This window comes from Colletes gigas, unplaced genomic scaffold (genome assembly GCF_013123115.1).
Source record: "Colletes gigas isolate AHSC1104 unplaced genomic scaffold, ASM1312311v1 Colletes_gigas_Sc00016, whole genome shotgun sequence".
NCBI classification, from domain to species: Eukaryota; Metazoa; Arthropoda; class Insecta; order Hymenoptera; family Colletidae; genus Colletes; species Colletes gigas.
This window is the reverse complement of record NW_025106645.1, coordinates 1455160-1475822: the sequence shown is the minus strand read 5'-3', so window position 1 is coordinate 1475822 and position 20663 is coordinate 1455160. Positions and strand designations below refer to the sequence as shown.

General features: G+C 41.0%; 1 protein-coding gene across 13 annotated transcripts in view; it reads right to left on the bottom strand.

Moving 5' to 3' along the window:
• The window catches only part of LOC122400162 (mastermind-like protein 2), a 576033-nt gene that overhangs the window by 15410 nt on the left and 539960 nt on the right, over positions 1-20663 (bottom strand). For 6 of the 13 annotated variants that reach the window (XM_043401463.1, XM_043401464.1, XM_043401468.1 and 3 more), the window contains 2 exons: positions 13640-13858; positions 4119-4280 (listed from right to left, as the gene is read on the bottom strand). The exons of 4 other annotated variants lie outside the window; for them this stretch is intronic. In XM_043401463.1, the coding sequence (XP_043257398.1) occupies positions 4119-4280; positions 13640-13858 (381 nt within the window). The remainder of the gene's footprint in view (positions 1-4118; positions 4281-13639; positions 13859-20663) is intronic. 3 more of the 13 variants (XM_043401465.1, XM_043401467.1, XM_043401466.1) reach the window with 2 other exon arrangements.

Below are 20663 nucleotides of genomic sequence, written 5' to 3'. Positions count from 1 at the left end.
GTGTTCTACCGACGTGTGAGAGTTAAGTTTTCGGAAGCTGCGTAGTATCGGATGCAAAAAGCTCAGAAGCTGACAAAAGGTAACCGTGCGTAAACGCACGTTGTCGTTAACCAGACACGAATACAACGATGTTCGAAACGTAATTGGCAGTCGCAGAGAAGGAAAAAAAGGGGGTCATGACGCAAGCTTTAAAAATGCGATACGCGAAACAGATACATATAACATCTCTCTGTCGGTCGTTTCGACGTCCCTTCTATAGCAAAACAAGGATACAACGAGACGAAAAACATCTTCGACGCGTTAACAATTGTCGAGAAAAAGGTAAAGAAAATCGAGGCAAAGACTCAGTCGCGGAGAAACGACTGTCGTTCGACAGGAGGACGGTGTTCGTGGCGACGAAACCGTTCGGGGGGAAGACAGAGAGAGAAAGAGAGAGAGACAAAAAGGCAGCGAGAAACTGGAGCGAAAGAAAAAAGAGATTTTGCCAGAGAGTAAAAAGGAAAACGAAGTCAGAAGTAGCGTAAGAAGGTAGCGAGTGTATGTAAGCGGTCTACGGTGCTCTTAGCAGTTTTCGACGTGACTCTGAGAACCAAGATAGAGATCGGTCACGGCGAAGGAGCCAACAGAAAGAAGAAAGAAAAAGAAAAGAAAACAGAGAGAAAAAAGAGTAAATAGAAGGATTCCGAAAAAAAAAAAAAACGTGAACGGGGTACAAAATAAACGCGGTACCGTTGTTGCTGGCTCTAGAGAAAAAAGACAAAACTTTTGGGTCATCGTCCAGAGCGTCGAGGGGATGACATTTTACACCATCACCTCGGTATAGTCGCTTAAGCACAACATGCATCATCGGCGCAAGCTCGGAATTTACACAGATCTAACGCTCCGTAAACGAGGTACAGCGCGTACCGCGAGAAGTTGGCCATCGGGGGCGGCGCTTAGTTCGCTCCGCCCATCCCCACTCTCGACGACCAATCGGAGCCGCGTTCCTTTCGCTAGCCAACTTCTCGAGGACGCACAGTACCGTCTGGTATCGGTTCCGCCTCTCAATGTTTCGTTTCTTCATATCATGTTCGTTTTTTTCTTTCTTTCTGTTCGCTCTAATCGCGCGAGGCGGTCCCAACGTACGGAGATTAGAGTCGAGAATTTCGTCACGGAGTTCGCTGCGAAGCACGCGCGCATCGGTTCCGTCAGCTTTGACGGAATATCGTCGAGAAATGGTCAATTTGAAATCCTGAAACGGGGCAAAATGCGCGCGTGACTCGCGTCAGTAAGCATAGCCGTCGATCGGATCGCGATCGAGAATCGGTAGCGTTTCGATCGCGTAACCCATCCGGGCGTTGGCAAAGGATTCGCCAAGGGATAAATTTACATTAATTCGATCGTGTACGGTCGTCAACAACCACGAATCGATTCGACAGTTTCGTCTGTTGCTTTTCATAAATTTTTTCTCGCGGCTAATTCGTGGCTGATGACCGAGAAATAAATAGTAAGCGATCTATAAATACATTACGAGGCGTAAGCTCTGGTACGAACAACATTGCAACGAACGACAGTACGAAGCGAAAATCAATGAGGAAAGTAAACATTAAGGAAAAAAAAAAAAAGAACCAGAGACAGATTCTCGAATTTCGTTTTGTGAGCGGTTTCGAAAGAAAGCCAATAAACATACATGTGTCGTATGCGTTTGCCGCGAGCAATGAGTGTAAAATCGAGAGAAACAAACAAATTGTACGGCGAATATTATAACAGTTTCTCCCGAGGCTGAACGGAACACAGCGGGGCTCTTGTTAGAAATAAAAAAAGAAAAATATATAACGAGAGACAGGAGCTAGAGCTCTAAGCGCGCTCGGCAGTGTATTCACAATCGCAATGACTATATTCGTAACTTAAAGATACGACTACGAGGAACTTCCGGAAAATGGCTCCAAAAACTTCTCGATTTCTGTATCCTCGACTTTTTCGTTCCCAACCCTCGGACAAACGCTGGCGTTTTACGCAGCACTCGCCGGGGATCTGAAAATCGGCTAGAAATTAATGTCAGAAACTGAATTATACCTCTGGCGACTAATTACAGAACCGAACGAACGCACACGTTCTTTGTGCGTGCTCTCTTGAAGATAATTTTGCATAGAATCTGAAAATACTAAGCAAAGCAATTAGAAGACCAGTGCCTCGAGGACTTTTCCTGTATTTGTTATGAGAATTACTGTAGATTTTAACCCCTTGCGCTGGAACGACGTGCTAATCGTCGATGATTATTTATTTCGAAAGAGAAAATTATATTTAGTTACTCAGTTATATTAGTATGACTTTTGATCGATGAATCTAAAAATTTATCTATTTTTCTGCACAATCCCTTGTTACGATTATTTAATTATTTATTATGCGGATAAAAACCAATTAGTGTGCAAGAGGAAATATTTAGTATATTATTATTCATACATATATATTCATTAACTGTTAATAATATTTCGATCTATATTTTGAAATTTATTGCATATATCTTGAGTTACGAATCGGTGAATAAATTCCAGTGCAAGAGGTCAATGGATTCATAAAATAACTAATCATTTACATCTGTAAGACTATAATCCAAATGAAACACTTGTTATTGCTTATATATTTTCATAAATAATCGCTACTGGATACGTAAAATGTTATTTCTATTCCTGAGACTCTGTTTCCTTTCATGATTCGATGAAACATGCGATCTTCTAATTCCTGTTTGCAATAATCGGTGTGTTGTTATAAATTAGCACCCTTGAATAGCTCAATAGTTCCTTGATTCTATCGCTAAGTTGTTGAGAAAAATTTATTTTGAATGCTGTAGTGTAATACGATGCACAGATACTTATTGTTGGTATCAGTTTGTGAACATTGTTATTAGAGTCTACGATAGAATTGGGATATTCGTCAGATTGTTAATTTTCGATGCAAATATTCAGGCGTACGATGCGGTCAATTTGAAAACGAAGCGAACGTAAACAATGGATCGTCGTGTAATCAGAGTTCCGCTGCACAGTGGCCTGGAAAGCGATATGTCGTGGTCAAAATTCAATTTTTGCACCATCGAAGGAAAATATTTTTTCGGTAAAATTGCAATCCGTTAAAGCTTCGAAATCCAAAAATATATTAAAATATCCAAATGCAGTTTTCCTTTTGAACAACTCTGAGACCAAAGAGAGCATTCTGAGGACAGAACCATAAAGTGAAATTGTTTTAATCATATATAGAATACCAGAATTTATGTTTGCATTACTATTTTATGCACGCAAGTGGATCTGTTTTAATTATTTAATCGTGCCTTAAATAATTTATAGTCGAACGATAATTGCTAAAAGGGATACATAAATTTTATATACAACCTTCTTTGGTATTTTAATAAATAGATGCATCGAAATTGAAAGAACAAATTCTACAAAAATAACAGAGAACTTCATGCTCGAAAGAATAATCGGAAAATAATATACTTAATATAGCCATTTAAAGTCAAACCAGTTCGTAAAACTGAAATTGCTTTCTGATTCAGAACCACGCCTGCAATTCTGGAAAAAATACGACTAGGAGGATTCTAACGAAAACGGTAAAAAGATACTATACTTAGGCATATCTAAATGATTTATATAACAATAATACTTATTCATATTTCAGTTCATATACTACCAATTAATTTCCACTTTGACCATTAAATTTCATTTCACAGCGACCATAGAACTATATCTAAAAGAATACGCTAAGATTACAAACAAATAATTTGGATCCATGCATATTAACGAATGATGAAAAAAAAATAAATACGATTCGATCCCTTTAAAAAAATTCTACGAGATGATCGTCAATGTTCCGAGATCGAATAAGTGATTTTGAAAGACTACTGGCAAGAAATCTATTCGAACAGTTTCTCGACGAACGATGAAGGAACTATATGTATATGTAGGGTGCTAGTTTATGGTTACTCACTCCGTCGAAGAAGCCGACCGTCGTCGTTGGAAAATTAGTAAAGAACAAGTTACGAAACGATAGCCAAAACAGTTGTGACGCGACCGATAGGTTGGAGCCATTTTCGCGAGATCCAGCTATGAAAAAGGAAAGTGTACTCCATGCATAAGCCGTGGTACCATTAGCAGATCATCATTGGAGTCGCGCATCCGCTTCTTGCCGAGTTCGATGCCCGCCATACTGGCGCTCTGAAGTCCTCCGGGAACCGCAGTTGCTGGCACTCCTGATACTCCGCCAGCCAACGCGCCCATTCCCGCCACGTTTGTCGGCATCGTCGCCGTCTGCTTTTTTATATATATATATATATTTTATTTTGTAAAATATTTTGCGTATCGTTCCGGAATATTTCCCAGTTAATCCATGATTTGTTTTTTTTCCCCCGGTTTCGCACGTGGGCGTTTTTCATTTCGTTCCGTTTCCGTAGTCGGTGCATCGATACATCGCCAGATTATTCGTTCGGTGTCCCCGAGACATCCCACGTGTACGTATTTATCACGATCGTCGTCGTTTCGTGGTCAGCCGGTTGAAATTATATCGGCGTTCGTCGTTGCATCATTTTTTTTTATTTATTTATTTATTTTTTATATTTGCATTCAGGCGTCGATGCAGTCAATTTTCGATATTCGTCGTCGTTGCATTCGATATTCCGGGGGGAGGGGGGCGCATGAGTTTTTTTTTCGGTCGGCATAATTTTTCAGTTTTCGCAGGCGTTAATTGGCAGATAGCGAAGCGCACGAAGGTTTTTGTCAGCAAGCATGAAGAAGCATCGTCAGGCGGAAGAGGGCAAGATAAAAATCAAAAAAAGAAAAACAGACCAGTTGAGGCTAAAGGCAAGAAACGACAGTCGCGATAATTTACGTAGATGATCATAAATATAATAGTACACGTATGTTACACATATATATATATGAGCTGTATATATATATAGACATATGTAAAGCCGGACGGCGTCACGAGAGCGTTTCGTTCGTACGCATGCGCGTCGTTGTACACGCGCGCGCGCAGAATTTTCATGGCGAACGTTTCCGTCGCGTAAAACGACACGTATGTAGGTAGATTAATATGCACGCGCGTTTTATGGGACGCAAAAGCGCTTCTCGAGTTGCTCTCACGAGTGCCGGTATCAAGGCTGACGTAATCGCTCGTATCTATCTTGCGATTCGATCGGTCGACCGTTCGTCCCCGCGATCTCGTTTTTCATCGAGAGAGAACCGGAGAGGCGCGTTCGCGTCGAACAGCGACCCTTTTATCCGGCGAAACGCAGCTGACAACAAAACCACGGACGATAAAACGGGCATCGACCCCGTCAAAGGCAAAGTAAACAACCGAAGGAGAAACGCTTCTTCTTCGTTGTCAGTCAAATTTCGCGATCGGAGGAGAGAACGGAAGAGCGAGGAAAACAAGACCGCCGTTCGCGAGCGCGCGAAACTGCGTTTATCCCTGAAATATTTAAAAGAAAGAAAAAAAAATAGAAACCGGTAACATCGTCGAACCGTTAAGTCCGGTACTCCTAAAAGAAACATTCTGATCAGTTTTAAGAATCATTTGCAAACCTTGACAATATTAACAAGTACAACAGCGGTAAAAACAGTAATGGCGGACAGTTATTCAGAGATAATTGGCAATGGTAGTCCGGTTGTCAGCAACGACCTGCAAACTAATGGTACCAGTATGTGCGAACGTCCACGTGGCCGGACGTCGCTAATAGCAGCGCCCTGGTAATTGAAAATAAAGTAACCGAGGGTGGGAAACTGAAAAACTGGCGAAGAGGCGGAGCGCACGAAAGAAAACGGAGAATCCCATTTCGTCGTCCATCGGGATATCCGGCTGGCATTTCTGACTCCGGCAACATCTGCAATAATCGGGGGCTATCTGTCGAAATTTATTAGTTTCGCCGGGGATATCTTTCGTTTCTATCGTTCCATTTTCCTCTCTCGTTTCTCCGCGAGAACGCGAGAAAAAGAAATACAACGGATACGGAAAGCCAACGCGCGAATTGATTTCGATAAAACGAGAGAGAAGAACGGAGGTTCGCAGGTAGCAGAGCCCCGGTTCTCTTTGGATATCGCGTGAACTCCTGAAAAAGTTGACGAAAAAATTTTATTTCAAGTTGCACATTATTTTCAAGCGTCCGCCCCCGCGAGGATCCGTTCCTGATCGTTTCGGCGTTGACGTTGTCCTCTCCATCAGGCGTCGATTCACGGAATGTACGTACCGGGTGTCGAACGTGTACGTGTACGATGCATGTACGTGCGTGTAGATGTGCGTGCAATCGTGTATTCTTTTTTTTTTTTGTACGAATCGATAGTGGACAGAGTCTAATCGGTCGGTCCATGCGTTTACATAGCCTCGCGACTGATCCGTACCTTCTCTGTAGGTAGTAATAGGGGAGATTTCGTGTCGTACATTTGACAAACATTCAGTTATGGCGTAGCAATTCCGAAGAGTGCATTTTGTTGCATTAATGCGATTAGACGGCGCGATCGTCGATGATGGGTGTTCTCGATACCGGGGCGGCGAGGTCGAGGTTAATCGATCTAATGGAACATCACGAGAGAGCAAACGAATATCCATGCTCGGGGGTAGATCAAAGGGTGCCGCACGTGATTAAATCGGTTTATTTGGTAAATTTCCTGCTCCCGTCGCCGATTCTTTTCTCCTTTTAGACGCGTCAATTTGTATCGCTCTCGTTGAATACTTCGCGCCGACCGTAAACCGTACACACGCTGCAGTCAAGTATTACAAAATTGATTCGTATTCCCGTCGATCGATGAATACGTCAATGGAATTGATTTTAACCCGATGACATCGCACACTCTTTTTCCTCAGTTATTTTAGAATTTATTTTTTTTTTCTGGTTAGATATTGACAAACATATAGTTTGCTGTTTGACCAAATTAAATTTATTTATTTTTTATAACTTTAATCAATTTATATTATTGTATTTTTCAAGCCCAATCTTATCAGAAAATTCGTTTTTCTAAGATTTTATAATGAAAAATTGTTACAATATTTTCAGTTTTACTATGTGGAATACACAGATGTACACGAACGATTTAATAGGAAATATAAATTAATGTATATGGAATTTGTAATTATATACGAGTATCGTTATTTCTATCTACCAAGTGATTATGAGTTTGTAAAAACTTTTTCGACGAAATATGATGGTAGAGGAAATGAAGTATTGCTTGGCCAACGCGTTTCTCGATTTGCAGAAAATTTGATTTGAAGTGAAAAATCCATATAATTTTTAAACATACATAGAATGAAATTCAAGGTGTCCCACATTTGAGGTACAAAACTTTGTCAATAGATTCTACGGATGCAGACAAGAAAAAGATGTTATATAAACATTATTAGAAAGTTATAAACAAAAATGGAAAATTCTAGTATCTTGCCGAATTCGTTTTAATATCTACTAAATGATAAAAGTGAAAAAAAACTATAGCTTTAAAACTTTGAAAGAAAACAATTATCAAAAAATTTAGAATACTCATCAAACCATGTTATACTAGAAAAAAAAACATTCTGAACGGACCATCGATAGTAGGATAAACTATATCAATCAAATTACACGGTCCACTTCGTCTAAGGGCTCAGGCAGGAGTAAATCATGCCAGTTAAATAATTATACCTCAGCCGGTCGAGAATCGACTCTCGATAAACGTACAGTTCCCTAGAGATCGTTGATGTCAACGGGTTAGAAATGCTTGGAAAGCGAAAGTCCGCGAACCAGGGTGAAATTTCGTTTTCAAAATGGCGGTAGACCTCGTGGTAAATTCGAACGAAGGTTACTGTCGTCGGTACGCGCGGTATGCACCCTTGGGAAATTGAAAACCACTTTTAGAGAATGAGACTTCCCTGCCAACAAGCTGGTCTGCCGCAATCATCCATGTGAGACTTTTCTTCCATTGTGTCCGGGTGTGGCTGCAGGTCTTCTGCGCGACGTTGCTGAAAATGTCTTTTCTCGCGTTCTCTCGTGTTTCTCTTTATTCTTTCTCTTATCGTTTCTTTCATTTTTTTTTTTATTTCTACTAGCTTTTTTTTTAGTATTTATATTTTTTCGGTTCTCTATATCCCCCGGACAATGGACGATTCTGTCCCCCCGAAGACAAGTTCACCGAGCCGAGACGGAATGTCGGAATCGTAATATCGTTTCGCCCGTCGTTCGAGGAACAACGACTATATTTTTGTTCCCATCGGCTGTCGTCGGCTTGCGTGCTCTCTCACCAAAAACGATCGCTCGTCACTCGTCTTTCGAAGCCGATTCTCGTCGTCGTGCGAGACAGGAACGCGCGTCGGCTCGCCGATCGTCCCTCGACTCCTCGATTCTGGCAAAACACAAACTCGCGTGTCTCCTTCTAGCAAAAAAGCCGTGCAATCGGAGGCGACGACGGTAGGACGCCCACTAGCCGCGGATTCAACGTTCTCCGGAGGCACCGAGCGACGATCGAGGGACGATCGCGAGGCAGAGACGGGCAAAACTCGCGTAAATCTTAATGAAAATCACAGCCTTTCCGTGCACGAGTCATCGCAATACGATTCCGCCCGTCTCTGTCGCGAGGCCGCTGCTGATTTCGACGTCGTTCAACGTCGATCGCCGCGAGGACGCGTGCAACGTGAACGAAGACAGATTACGGAACACAGTTCACTGGTCCCTGGCCCACCATTCCCAACAAACCCATCGGATCTGACTTTCGGACGTACGTATGCGTCTGTGATTCTCCTTTTCTAGGTTCGATAACTCTCAGTGTAGCGTTTTATTATTTATATATATATATATTTTATTTTTTGTGTGGGGCAGCAAAACAGCAGCGGGGGTTGATAGCCGGGGTTCGTGCAGCACAGCTTGTCAGCAGAGTGGTGTACGTGTCATTCGTAAAATACATGTCACTTTAACTACTTCTTATTTACAAGACCGTGATCGCGCTCCACTTCGAGCTCCCAGTTTTGAAACGTTTCGTATCGGACGGTTATTCGGGGGACCGTGGCTTTCGACGTTATTGTAATGATTCGTAAATTGAACATTCTTATCCCTGGCAGCTTTAAAAGATCGCCCTTGGAGGCAATAAAGCGTGAAAGACATTTGAAAAGCGATAATGATTCTTAAAATGAACACGTGGTTCGTTAATTGAACATTTCCGCCCCCCTTGGAGCGAAGCGCGAATGACGACGATTAAACAACGATACGAGCTGGGACGTATAAAAGACCGTGCAAATGATCCGCTTGTGTGGTTCATTTTACGAATCATTACCGTGTCCCGACGATCTGTTTGCATGCCCGTTTAACGTTCTCGGTCGCGAACTGGAAATGGAGCCGGTCACGCGTAACTGCGGAAATATCTTGTACTCGTTATTGACCTAGGTACCGAACAGGTGATTTGGTGTATTGCAACTAGTTCTTTGCACCTGGATAGCTGCGATAGGCTGCTAGAAAGAGAGAAATAGAACAGTGGTGTTTTTGGTGATGTTAACAAGAATTCTGCCTCGTGTACTACTCACTACACGCTACAAAAACGGCTGAACATCATACAGGAGAATGTAAAAACGGACGAACACAAAAGCGACAAACATGAGAGAGGGACCATGTACGATCGGTGGGGACGTAATGAAAGAAAATAAATACGGGATCACGAGAACGAGGAGAGGGTGTGGTTTCGAACGGAACACAAAAACAGAGAATTCGTAATCGGGATTCGGGGGGATCGGTGTGGGTGTGTTGAACGGAAATACAACGTGAAAACTATTATAAATGTACAAAATCAGCGATAACCGTATCGAGTTTGACGTCTCGTTTTTCTTCGTGCGACCGTTAACGGCCGTTCGACGTTAACGAATTACGTACAATTGACGTTTAATTAAGCTTGTCGTCGCATTCGATGACAATGGCTGTTTATCGTGCTCTGGATGCTAGTCCCGCGGACGAGTTAATTCGTATTCGACGGCACACCGGTTACGGCTATCGCGTAATTCGAGCACTGCGCAACTATTGGCCAATTTTACTTGTGGTTCGGTAACCTGTCTCACGTGCGACAGTGCTATACATACATGAATATATATACATATACGTATATGTATCGCTGTACATATGTATACAGAGAGCTCGATACGTGTGTAATGGCGTATATAGAGTACGTATGAGGAACTACTGCGTTTCGAAGGGGGGAAGCCCGACGTATACACTCGACGTAGATTGGCGAAAAGCAGCGCAGCAACGAAAGCTCCTTTTCACGCAAACCCAGGAAACTGAAAGATTGGTGACAGTACACGTGAAATTTCGAAGACAGAGAACAAGACAGATGGTCGGAGCGAAAGTGGGAGAAAGGCCGTGAAAACGGGGAGGATTGGAAAATAAGGACACGATATGCGGTCAGGGATGATATGCGTGCACTTCGAGTCGTTTGATCGTCGAGGACGACGTTACCTTTGCTTATTCTCGAGCAGTTTTGCATTCACTCTGACGAACTTCCTTTTTGACTGTCGAGCAAAGAGCACGGTGGAAGAAATTTCACGAATCGGTCGTCGAAACGGTTGGACTTTGGACTCTGAGATTCCGCGAAAATGGTCAATTTTTTAAACTCGCTGGGAATCTATAATTACTACGAAATAGGCGGATCTAATGCTCGGTTATTTAGTCGAAATTTGTTAGAAATTGTTTGTCGGTTCTGGAAAATAATTGAGATTATTTTTATTCTCGTTTTCCTGGGGTGTTAATTCGGCTAATCAGACAAAATTCATAGGTTGTTGCAAGAGTCGATTAGAGAGCTTGAATCTTATAAATTGATTATTTATCGTGCAATATGCATGTAAATATAAGGCAATATTTTTTCTTGTGGTCCTTAACTAATTTTGAAAGGAAAGGATTGAAAATAACATATGTGTAGCAACATATAGAATAAAGACGTAGTAGTAATAATGAAAATAATACGGGTTTTTGGTTCAGCTCGATATCGACTTTTCAACACAATACCTGTAAAATTCTTAGTTGATTAGGAGACGTATCGTTGTCTGAGGAAAACGAGAAAAGTAATAGGTGAAGTATAATCTCAATATATTATGCTATTTAGAATTTTGTAATTTTTTTGAATAATTCTGTATGCGAGAATGAATTGAAAATACAGTACAACAGGCTTCGTTTTTTAAAAAATCAATTTTTTAAATTCTAAGGTCACAATTGAACTAAATTTTATTGGCACGTCTGACCATTACTCGATATTTTCACTTGGATTGATGTTTCTATCACGTCGATGATGATACAGTATTGTACATATATTTTACAACACTTACTAGGCTTTGTTTTTGAGAAAATCAAGTTTTTAAATTCTAAGGCCACATTTAAATAATACTTTATTAGCATGTCTCACCATTGCTCGATATTTTCACTTAAATTCGTGTACGTAACCAGGATTGAAAAACACTAGAGGAACTTTTTCTACATTTTCTTATGGTGCAAATAAAACCCTTTCAATAGATTCCATTTAGATAGTGTAATTGGAAGTTTGTTAAAAAAATTTCTCTAATTATAAATCACAAAGAAGCTAAATAAAAATTCTAGTTTGAATGGACTTTATAAAATAAAAATTCTCGTAATCGAAACAGGTATTTTGTTCGTTCGTACGAACATTATTCTAAGTCCAATATGATCCTAGTTTACAATAAACTGTTGAATACTCTTCGGCGATTTACTATGTTACTGGATGTAAAAGTAATACATCAAATTATAAAAATAATATCTGTTTTTACAGCTCTCGGTTTCAATTAGTTCCAACAAAGTGAAACATTAAAACAAGTAGAAACAGCGATTAGTGGTCGGACCAACAAGCAATAAAGTAGATTTTCTGGATGACGAAGCCCTGAACGAAAAAAGCTGCGTTGTCTACACTCCCCTCCATTAATGTTCTCCCGTAGAGTCATCATTTTTTTCACTCGTACCGCTAATTAGAAGACACAGCGTTATTTTTTACGATGCCCATAAGTTCCAACGCTAACGTTATATTTCCGACGAGTTCGGAAATCGACCATTTCCTGGCTGCGGAGCCCTTCGTAACAAATACATTTAACCGTTCTCACATTTCAGCGTTTCCTTTCCATGCATTTCGTTCTTCCTGTATACTCGGAACTCGTCCAACCGAGGCCGCGGTACGCGGTGTGCTCGAAATTACAGATTTTTACCACCACCGCACCTTTTCGCCAAGCTCAGCGATCAAACAGACAGAGCGTCGGCTAATACCCAATTTCCAGCGTAGATGGAAAAAAAAAAATTAAATAAAAACAACTCACAAAACATCCGCACATGAAGCACACGCTACATGGAACGAGAGAGACAGAGAGAGGCGTAAAAAGAGAGTAAGTGAGAAAGTAGTCGAAGAAACGTTGGGAGGAGCGTGGGATCAATCGTCGCTCGACCCATCGAGCGATTAATTTTTACATTTTTAGAGAAAAAAAATTAGTCCTCGTGTCTGAGAAACCTGAGTTAAAATTTTAAGTTCACTTTTTTTTTACCGATACCAATGTCTAATCGAATAGTTCCTACACAAAAATTTATTTTATCGTGGATGGTCAATATTATTCTCAACACGTCGACTGCCAGACCAAAACTGCTAAATCTTTTACAAGATGAAAATTTTGATTTTAAGCGATTTTAAGCTGTATACATTACAATTTGTTTTAATATTTATTTTCCTAACTAAAATTCAAGAATTCAATTTAAATTTATTGCCTGTAACGTTTCAGCTCGAGAATTAATTATTTTTGTTTCAAAGTGAGAAATTGATGAAACATAATGTACGCTCCTTTTTCCAAACGAACCTTCGTTTACGAATCAAATTTAATCACCTAAGGACTGTAGAGTAGTTGTCTTAAGTCCTATTAGAGTCGCTAAAATTTGAAGTCGTGATTAGATTGATCCCATTGCTGGGTCGAGCGAAACGGACGCGACCGCGACGACAAACAGACGCGAGTCGCGACAAAGAGATCGGTTTCTTCTCCCCCGAAAGACGGTAGCAGGTCGCTTCCACGGTGTCCTTCGGGGTCGGTGCCTTCGTCATCCCGTCTGCTCCGGATATATATCCGGGAAGCTCGTCCCTTTAATGACGAACCGTGGGCTTTTGTCGCGCGGTCATCGTCCAGGAACGACGAGGGAAACAGAGGCCAGAGGGGCACAAAGGCTCAAAGGATAGGTGTGCAGAAGAATTATCGGATATTAGGGTGAAAAGGATTCCTTTGTACGGGGGACGAAACGGATAGAAATCTTGGTATCGGTAACACTCTACGAGATTCAAACTCCAGGGTTCGAGAGACGAGGGAAAACGGGTCAAGGTGTGCCAGCTCGAGAGATCAGTCCTTGGGAGGAACGGTTCTATCGGATTTATCAACAATAAAATTCGTACGATAGTCCTTGCGTTTCCTGGACTGATGCCTCCAGCTCCCTCAGAGCAGAAAATGCACGAGGAAGAGTCAGAGGGGAACCAGTTAGTGAAAAGTAAAGAGACAGTTAGAAACAAAAAATGAAAAAGGAAGAATTAGAAACTGATAGAGATAGGCAGAGAAGAGAAGAGAAGAGAGAAGAGAGAGAGAGAGAGAGAGAGAGAGAGAGAGAGAGAGAGAGAGAGAGAGAGAGAGAGAGAGAATGCATTACCGCAATGCTAGCCCGAGATTGTGCGGCCTTAATGTGGGCTTGAAGGTGCAGAGGGGGGTGGAAATAGCGGCAGGGGTCCCGATTGCATCGGCCCTTGACAGCGTCCATGCAGACCGTCACAGAGCCGTCCTCGTTCGCCTGCACCGTCTCGAGGGGGTGCGCAAACCGGCACTCCGTCTCGCCGCGTTTGCACGCCCCGCGTTGAAACTCGCGACATACCTACAGCAAGAGCGAACACGCATGGCATGGCACTCTATCTATGTGGCCAATGGGGTCTGGGGGGCTGGGCTTTGGGGCGCAAAACCAGGGGGGGGGGCAGCTCTGGGAATCGTTGTTTAGGTGGAGGCGGCTAGGGTAGAGTAGGACCCATTCTTTTCTTCTTTTTTTTACAAAGGATTTTTTTTACGGGTCTTTGAGACACTACTGGGACGGGGGAATCCAAGTTTGCACGAGGAGGGGGGATCGGATCCATTTCGATCTTCTTTCTGTTCCGGAGCTGTGACAGGATGGGGAGGGTGATGAACTGCATGCGGTTTTTGATCGGTGAACGAGGCGACCGAAGATCCGGGTGAAAATAGTCTGAAAATTGGGACTCTGGTAGGAGCGGGGGAAATTTGTTTCGGTAACTAGAATTTCGCGATCTTTTAAAATTGAGGAAGGATATTTGGAAAACCAGTGATCGACTATGATTTTGATAGTTATATGTCTGAAATGTGAAACAGGAACAGCGGCTGGAAGAACCAGTTCAAGATAATAATGATCGAATTATACTTCTAAGAAAATTCAATAATCGAAATATGTATACGAAAATTACACAATTTTCTTTTACACTCTTCTTGCTTAATACCGTAGAGTACTATTTTCACCCGATAGAAATTCTTTGTTTTAATTATTCGATTTTTAATTATGTTCGTGTCGACCATTGATTTTCTAGTAACAATATAACTTTTAAAATAATTTTGTTTTGGAAAACATATGAATTTTTCTAAATAAGCATTGACTGCGAATACGCAAATAGTTTCAAAAGATACCCTTAACAAAACTTTCGTTGAAATTCACGAGAACAGGTTCCATCTTTGAGTCGCGATTTTTATTCAAACTTTCTCTGGCTATTAGCAAAAATGAATACACACAATACTTTACCAATTCTCATCATTTGCTAAAATATTTAACATTTAGTTTTTGCATTTCTGTATATAGATAAATCTAATGAGAGTTGATAAAAATACTTTTGAAAACAGTTTTCACAGCAAAATCAACATGATCTAAGGTAAAAATGTTCCACGTGAAAATCCCGTAGCTTTGGTTTCGATATTAAACAAACTGATTCTGAAATTTTTACTTCAAAAATCCAAAACTCTTGTTAAATATCCACGTAAATAATAAGAATTGACCAAAAGATCTGTCAGCTTAATTTTGCTCTAAAATGACCAGAAAAAATCTGAATAAATGACCAAAGTAAACAGACGATTGATCAATAAAATTGAAAAGTTACGAATAATTTGAGAATTCGAATCGAAATCAGGGGCGAGATTAAGACTGCTCCGTAAAGAAAAGCGATTGAAGGAAGTATTTAGGGAATGTCGGGAGGGTCTGACGGACGAAGTAGAGGCAGACAAAGAGAAATAAAGAGTATGAGAGATACAGGCGGAGAAAGTAAAACAGTGAAAGAGACCGAATGTATACAGTAGTATGGCAGAAGGATCGAATGATACGAAAGAGCGCCCCATTTCTGGAAGTCGGGTCTATTTTCGGAGGCTTAAGAAGAGCCAACTTGACTTTCTTTCGGTCTTCATCTTTTCTTTCTGGCCGTTAGTACGGTATCCCGATCTACTGACTTCGTCCGAAAGGGTGTATTTAATTTTCTTCCGGCCGATCGGTTATCCTCGAAACGTCAATGCGTTCTCGAACGACTCGTTTCGAGTCTATTGCGATTAATAGATGGGGAGCACGTTCGTTGTGCATCGATAAATATTATCGACGCGACGTCAGAGAGCGGGGGCTTATCAACGCCCAGAAAAAAGGAAACATCTAATCACTACTCTACGTGGAACTAAATACCGTGTTCGATTCTGTCAAATAGACGTCGTTGCTGGTTTCGGTGTACCCTCGCCCCGCCCAATAAGGTCAGAGGACACGGAAAATCGGACGACTATTTGAAGGTAAAAAAAGGGAGGTAGTTTTGACGGCTGCCTCCACGAGCATCCTTTTGGTGTTCTATCAATCGGGTTAATTCGCACATGTGTTAAAGGATTCCTTGCGCATGCATCACGTACTATTTCCGGCCGTTTGTCTTCCGTCGCGATGCACAGGCATTCAGAAAAATATATAGTCCGACGAATCTCCTCGACGGTATTTCATTGGCGATTTATGCGCCAGCCGCGCGGCTCGCGTGAACCGGAAAGTGGCAGTGACGAAGCAATGAAAATGGAAAAAAAAGAGAAAAAAAAATGTTTAATACGTTGTGGGCTTTTTGCTCGACAATTTTTAATTATTAATAATTCCGTAACATATACCTTCGTTTGGCATCCACAGCGATAACTGGGACATTCTTTTCGAGTTCGCGATAATATTTTATTTTGCAAAGATGTTTAATTAAATTTCAATTTAATTTAATCGATCTTAATTTTTCGATCAGGTCTAAGTCAAACGCAAGAATGCAAATAATGATTTGCTGTATTTTTTATTTTTGATAATTCTCAAAAACTATCATAAATACAGTACTTTTCATCGTCCAACGATATGCACGAATTCAAATCTTCATGTGCCTAACATCTGCTTTGAAAATTTGTCAAATTCGAAAATTTATACAATTATACTTAAATAGCTTCTTTCAACGTTAGAATAAATAAAACAAGTATCCAAAGTTCGACAACAGATTTTAGAAACACTTTAAATAGCTTACAAACTGATACTGAAATTTTCAGTAGAATAGGCACATAACTAATCAGACGCTCAGCCGACGAAAATCGAGCGACTATCTGCGTCCGTAAATACGACGCCGCAGCAACAAAATCTAATAAAATGGTTAGTCTCGACCGATATAATTAAATTCATCGAATTTTAAACACATTCGACGCAATTAAAAACGATCGATAATTACATACGTAAGTAAAGTGTAAATTAATTTCCTTAAAATTTAATTCAGCAATTCTAACTTCGTAAATCCAAATCAATGTCTACACTTCGAAAGTACAAATTCTTAGTTTTATTTACGGAACAGTATTCCTTCGCATTTACAATTAAAAAAATCAAATTTCTAAAAGAAACTTTTCATAAAAAATCAAAGCGCCTACAATTATATTCGTGGTTCGACTGCAATTAAAAGAAATTATATTTCCATTTTCATACGAATACAAATTTTCGAATTCCTTTATATTAACCAGTGGTCTGACGTATCAAATATGGAGAATTGAAACGTCTGTTATTATAACGTGACGTAAATCGACGGAGGTTTCGTTCGACTATAGATTTTTCTTGGTGCATCGCGGCTTATCTAGCATTCCATAGAACCATGCAAGCTTCGTGTGTTTCATTCAGGCCTAGGCGTACACAGAAAACTAAGCGTGGATTAATGCAGCGATCAAACGCGCTATTCGTCACCTGTATCGCCGAGCGAACGCATAGGCGTCGACGTTCGTGTGTTAGGAAGTGAGACAGCTAAGCGAGCGAGTACCAGAGCATGCGACAGTGCACAAAATTCTGTTCTTTCGTTCGTTCTTCCGCGGCATTTTTGCTGTACGGATGCATGGAACGCTCGAGAGCGCGCGCTCTCCCTCTATCTGTCTGCATAATTTTTTGCCCCGTCCCAGAGAGCGCGAGCTATCGACGAAGGCCTGAAAGCTCGTTAGGAACGCAACGGGAATTAAACAATTAACGAGGCACACACACACACGTACACAGGCGATACACGAATCGTATACAGATATCAAGTACGAAGAAAAGAAAAAAAAAAGAAACATACACAGGTGTGTACATATACCATACACGGATAAAGAGACAGAGAAGTACTTGTAAGAGAAAGAAGCTCAGAAAATAGGGAGAAGAACGATAATGTAGATCAGACAGACAGAGAAAGTCACGGAGAAGAGAACAGATACGTTGAATGGTCCCTTTTGACTTACTATACTCGCAGCGAGAAATAGTTCCCGGTTCAAGGTCACCGAGTATCGCCACTTCGGGCACAGATAATTCCAGCTTTATTTTTTCACTCTGCTCTAGCATCTAAATCAATTAATCTTCGCGACGAATCTGGTCGGAGGTTTTAGTCTGTCTTCTACTCGTTTAACCGAGGATCGATATTTCTTTCTCCCCATAATACTTACTCGAACGTATAGCTGGGAGAAAGAAAGACGAGTCCTGGCCGGAATCTCGAGTCCCATTGGCGTCGGACGTCGTCGGTCAGAAATTTCACGAATGGAACTGTGAATCTTGTTCGGTCCAAGTTCTACTTACCGATGGTACCCTTCGATCCGGGACAAATTTTCATTTCTCCCTACGATACATACGTGGGGCGTGTATAGTCGGGAGAACGAAAGATCGGTCCTGGAAGGAACTGCGAGTCGTCGTGGGTCTTTTAGTCTTCGTAACGCCTAAAAAACACTTTTATACTGTCCGGATTCCCGAGATCTATCCTTTTCTCGTCGTCAATCGCGCGGAGAACAACGAAATGCGTCGAAACCCCCCCCTCCCCCCTTCGCGTTTAACCGACGCGTTATCGCCGTTGTGTGTGCTCGTGTGTGCTCAAGTTATTGACCGTTCGGTGCACTCGCGATCGGAACAAGTACAAAGGTCACAGTGCCCGCCCGCGTTCGACGCGAGGACTCCCGGAAGCTTCGGCGTCGTTCTTCTCGAGAACCGGTTTTAATATTGCCGTCACCCGACCTCGTATTAGCAGAGACAAGATACGAAAAACTAAAATAAGTTAAAAAGTACATACTGTCCGCTGAAGCACACACATAAAAATTGAAAATAACGATGTGGAAAGAAGAAGAAAATTGGAAGAAAATCATGTCTGTCAACGGTTACGTGTATCCGTTTGTGTTCGTGTATCGATGTCGTGCGTGTGGACGATTAGGTTTGTCCCGTACGCGTGTGAATTTTCGCAACGTGTAAGCATGAACGTGTAGCGTGTAATTGTTCGTATAAATTTGTACGTGTGCGTGTGTGTGTGTGTGTGTGTTTGTTTGTTTGCGGATGAATGCATATAAAATGTCAAAAAACTCGCATGCGATCGTATACATAATGTAAAAGCACCTCCTCCTAGCTGTAAAAGTAAACACATAAGTCGCAGTTCACGTCCAACAATTAATAGAATTAGTAAACAAGTGTTTTTTTTTTTGCAAAAAAGAAAAAAAAAAGGAGACAACGAATTATAAATATAAATCTGGCGCTGAAAAAATTAGACACAGGTATACGTATATATATGTATTAAATATATATATATATATATATTTTCATATAGTCGCCAAAAAATTATACGTACTGCCGAAGATGTATACAGATATATAAAACACGAGGAAAATTACGAAAGCTGTAAAGAGCATTAGCTTTGTGCAATTACGTTGCCGAGTTACGGTCTGCGCGCGGGGATGCTTTGCCAGGCGACAAAATCTCGTCGTAGAATCGAAAATGTTCCCAGAAAGAAAAGTCCGTTCCCATCCGAACGAAACGCGATCCCTGGAAGAGCATCGACGCGCCAGAAGCGAGGATAGCCAACAGAATTAAAGATAATATGCATGTACCGCTACAGAAGGAAGACGAAAATGAAAAGAAAAAGTTGTTACGGAAACGATAGATCGACGGCAAATCAAAGTGACGAGTAAACGAAGAAAAAAGATATCAACGGAAAATAGAAAGGAAAACGGCGGAACAAAAGTAATGCACCGGTCGAGATTAAGAGAAGAGAAATAGAACAGAGGGACCTCTAGTTAAGTGCCGGCCTGTGAAAAAGAAATCTTACGTAATATGTACATGTGTACTCGGTCGCGCGAATCGTTGTCAAACGAGGGACCAATGGCCAACTTCGCCCAAGGAAATAAAATAACGATCATTTTGTTAAATAATATGATTTTTATAACTATTTGGCGGAGGAAAGTTTCGAACAAAACTTGACACTGTAACAATAAAAATCTCGAGAACAGTTCTCCAGACGCCATCTTGGATTTTTCGGATGGGATATTTTCCTTCGTTTCTATATTGTAGGGGGACCGTTAATATGAATTCAAAACACATATCATACATTTAGCTTTTCATTATTATTTCACTTTTAGACAACGTACTGAAGAAAATATTGTAAATATAGAACTATGTGTCGACAGAAACATCGTGTAATATGTGGTTTGAATAAACATTCCCTAGAATAAAATTAAAAAAAAAAAAAATAGTTCCACTTGAAAACCCCAAGGTGACCTGTCCTCGAGATTCATATTATTGTCAACGTTTGTAAACTCAATAGCAATAAATTTTTGTTGAAAACTTTCTTTACTAAATGGTCGAAAACCCTCTATAATCGAATCAAAGGTAAAACTCTTATTTATGGAATGAGTTTCGAAAGGTTAAGGCGATCGACGCCATTAACGATACTACGCATCCGTGTCGCGCAGCTTTCAAGTACTTTGGCGCGAAAATTGGCCATTTATCTCCTCGGCCGACATGAATCCGCGTCGGCCGCGCGTACAACAAATAATTTTATCGTAATCGTTTACTAGTGTGCGTGGCGTAAGAGTTCGTTAACATCGATGCAATTAGTTTGAAAAGACAAAAAATTAATGGACATCACTACGCTTCATTCACTATGGTCATGACACTACGGACGATTATAGGTTATAAATGTGTCATCGTTTGGCTTTCTACGGCTTTTGTTCCCTGATTGGTCAAGCTTTCGTCCAGCTGGCGCCATCATATTTTGGCTCAAACTGAATTTAATGAATTTTCGTGGCGAATCCGATTTATTTCGCGCGCGATATATTTGTTTTTTTTTTTCACCGAGAAACTATCTCGGCCAATCAAGGTTTAGAGATTA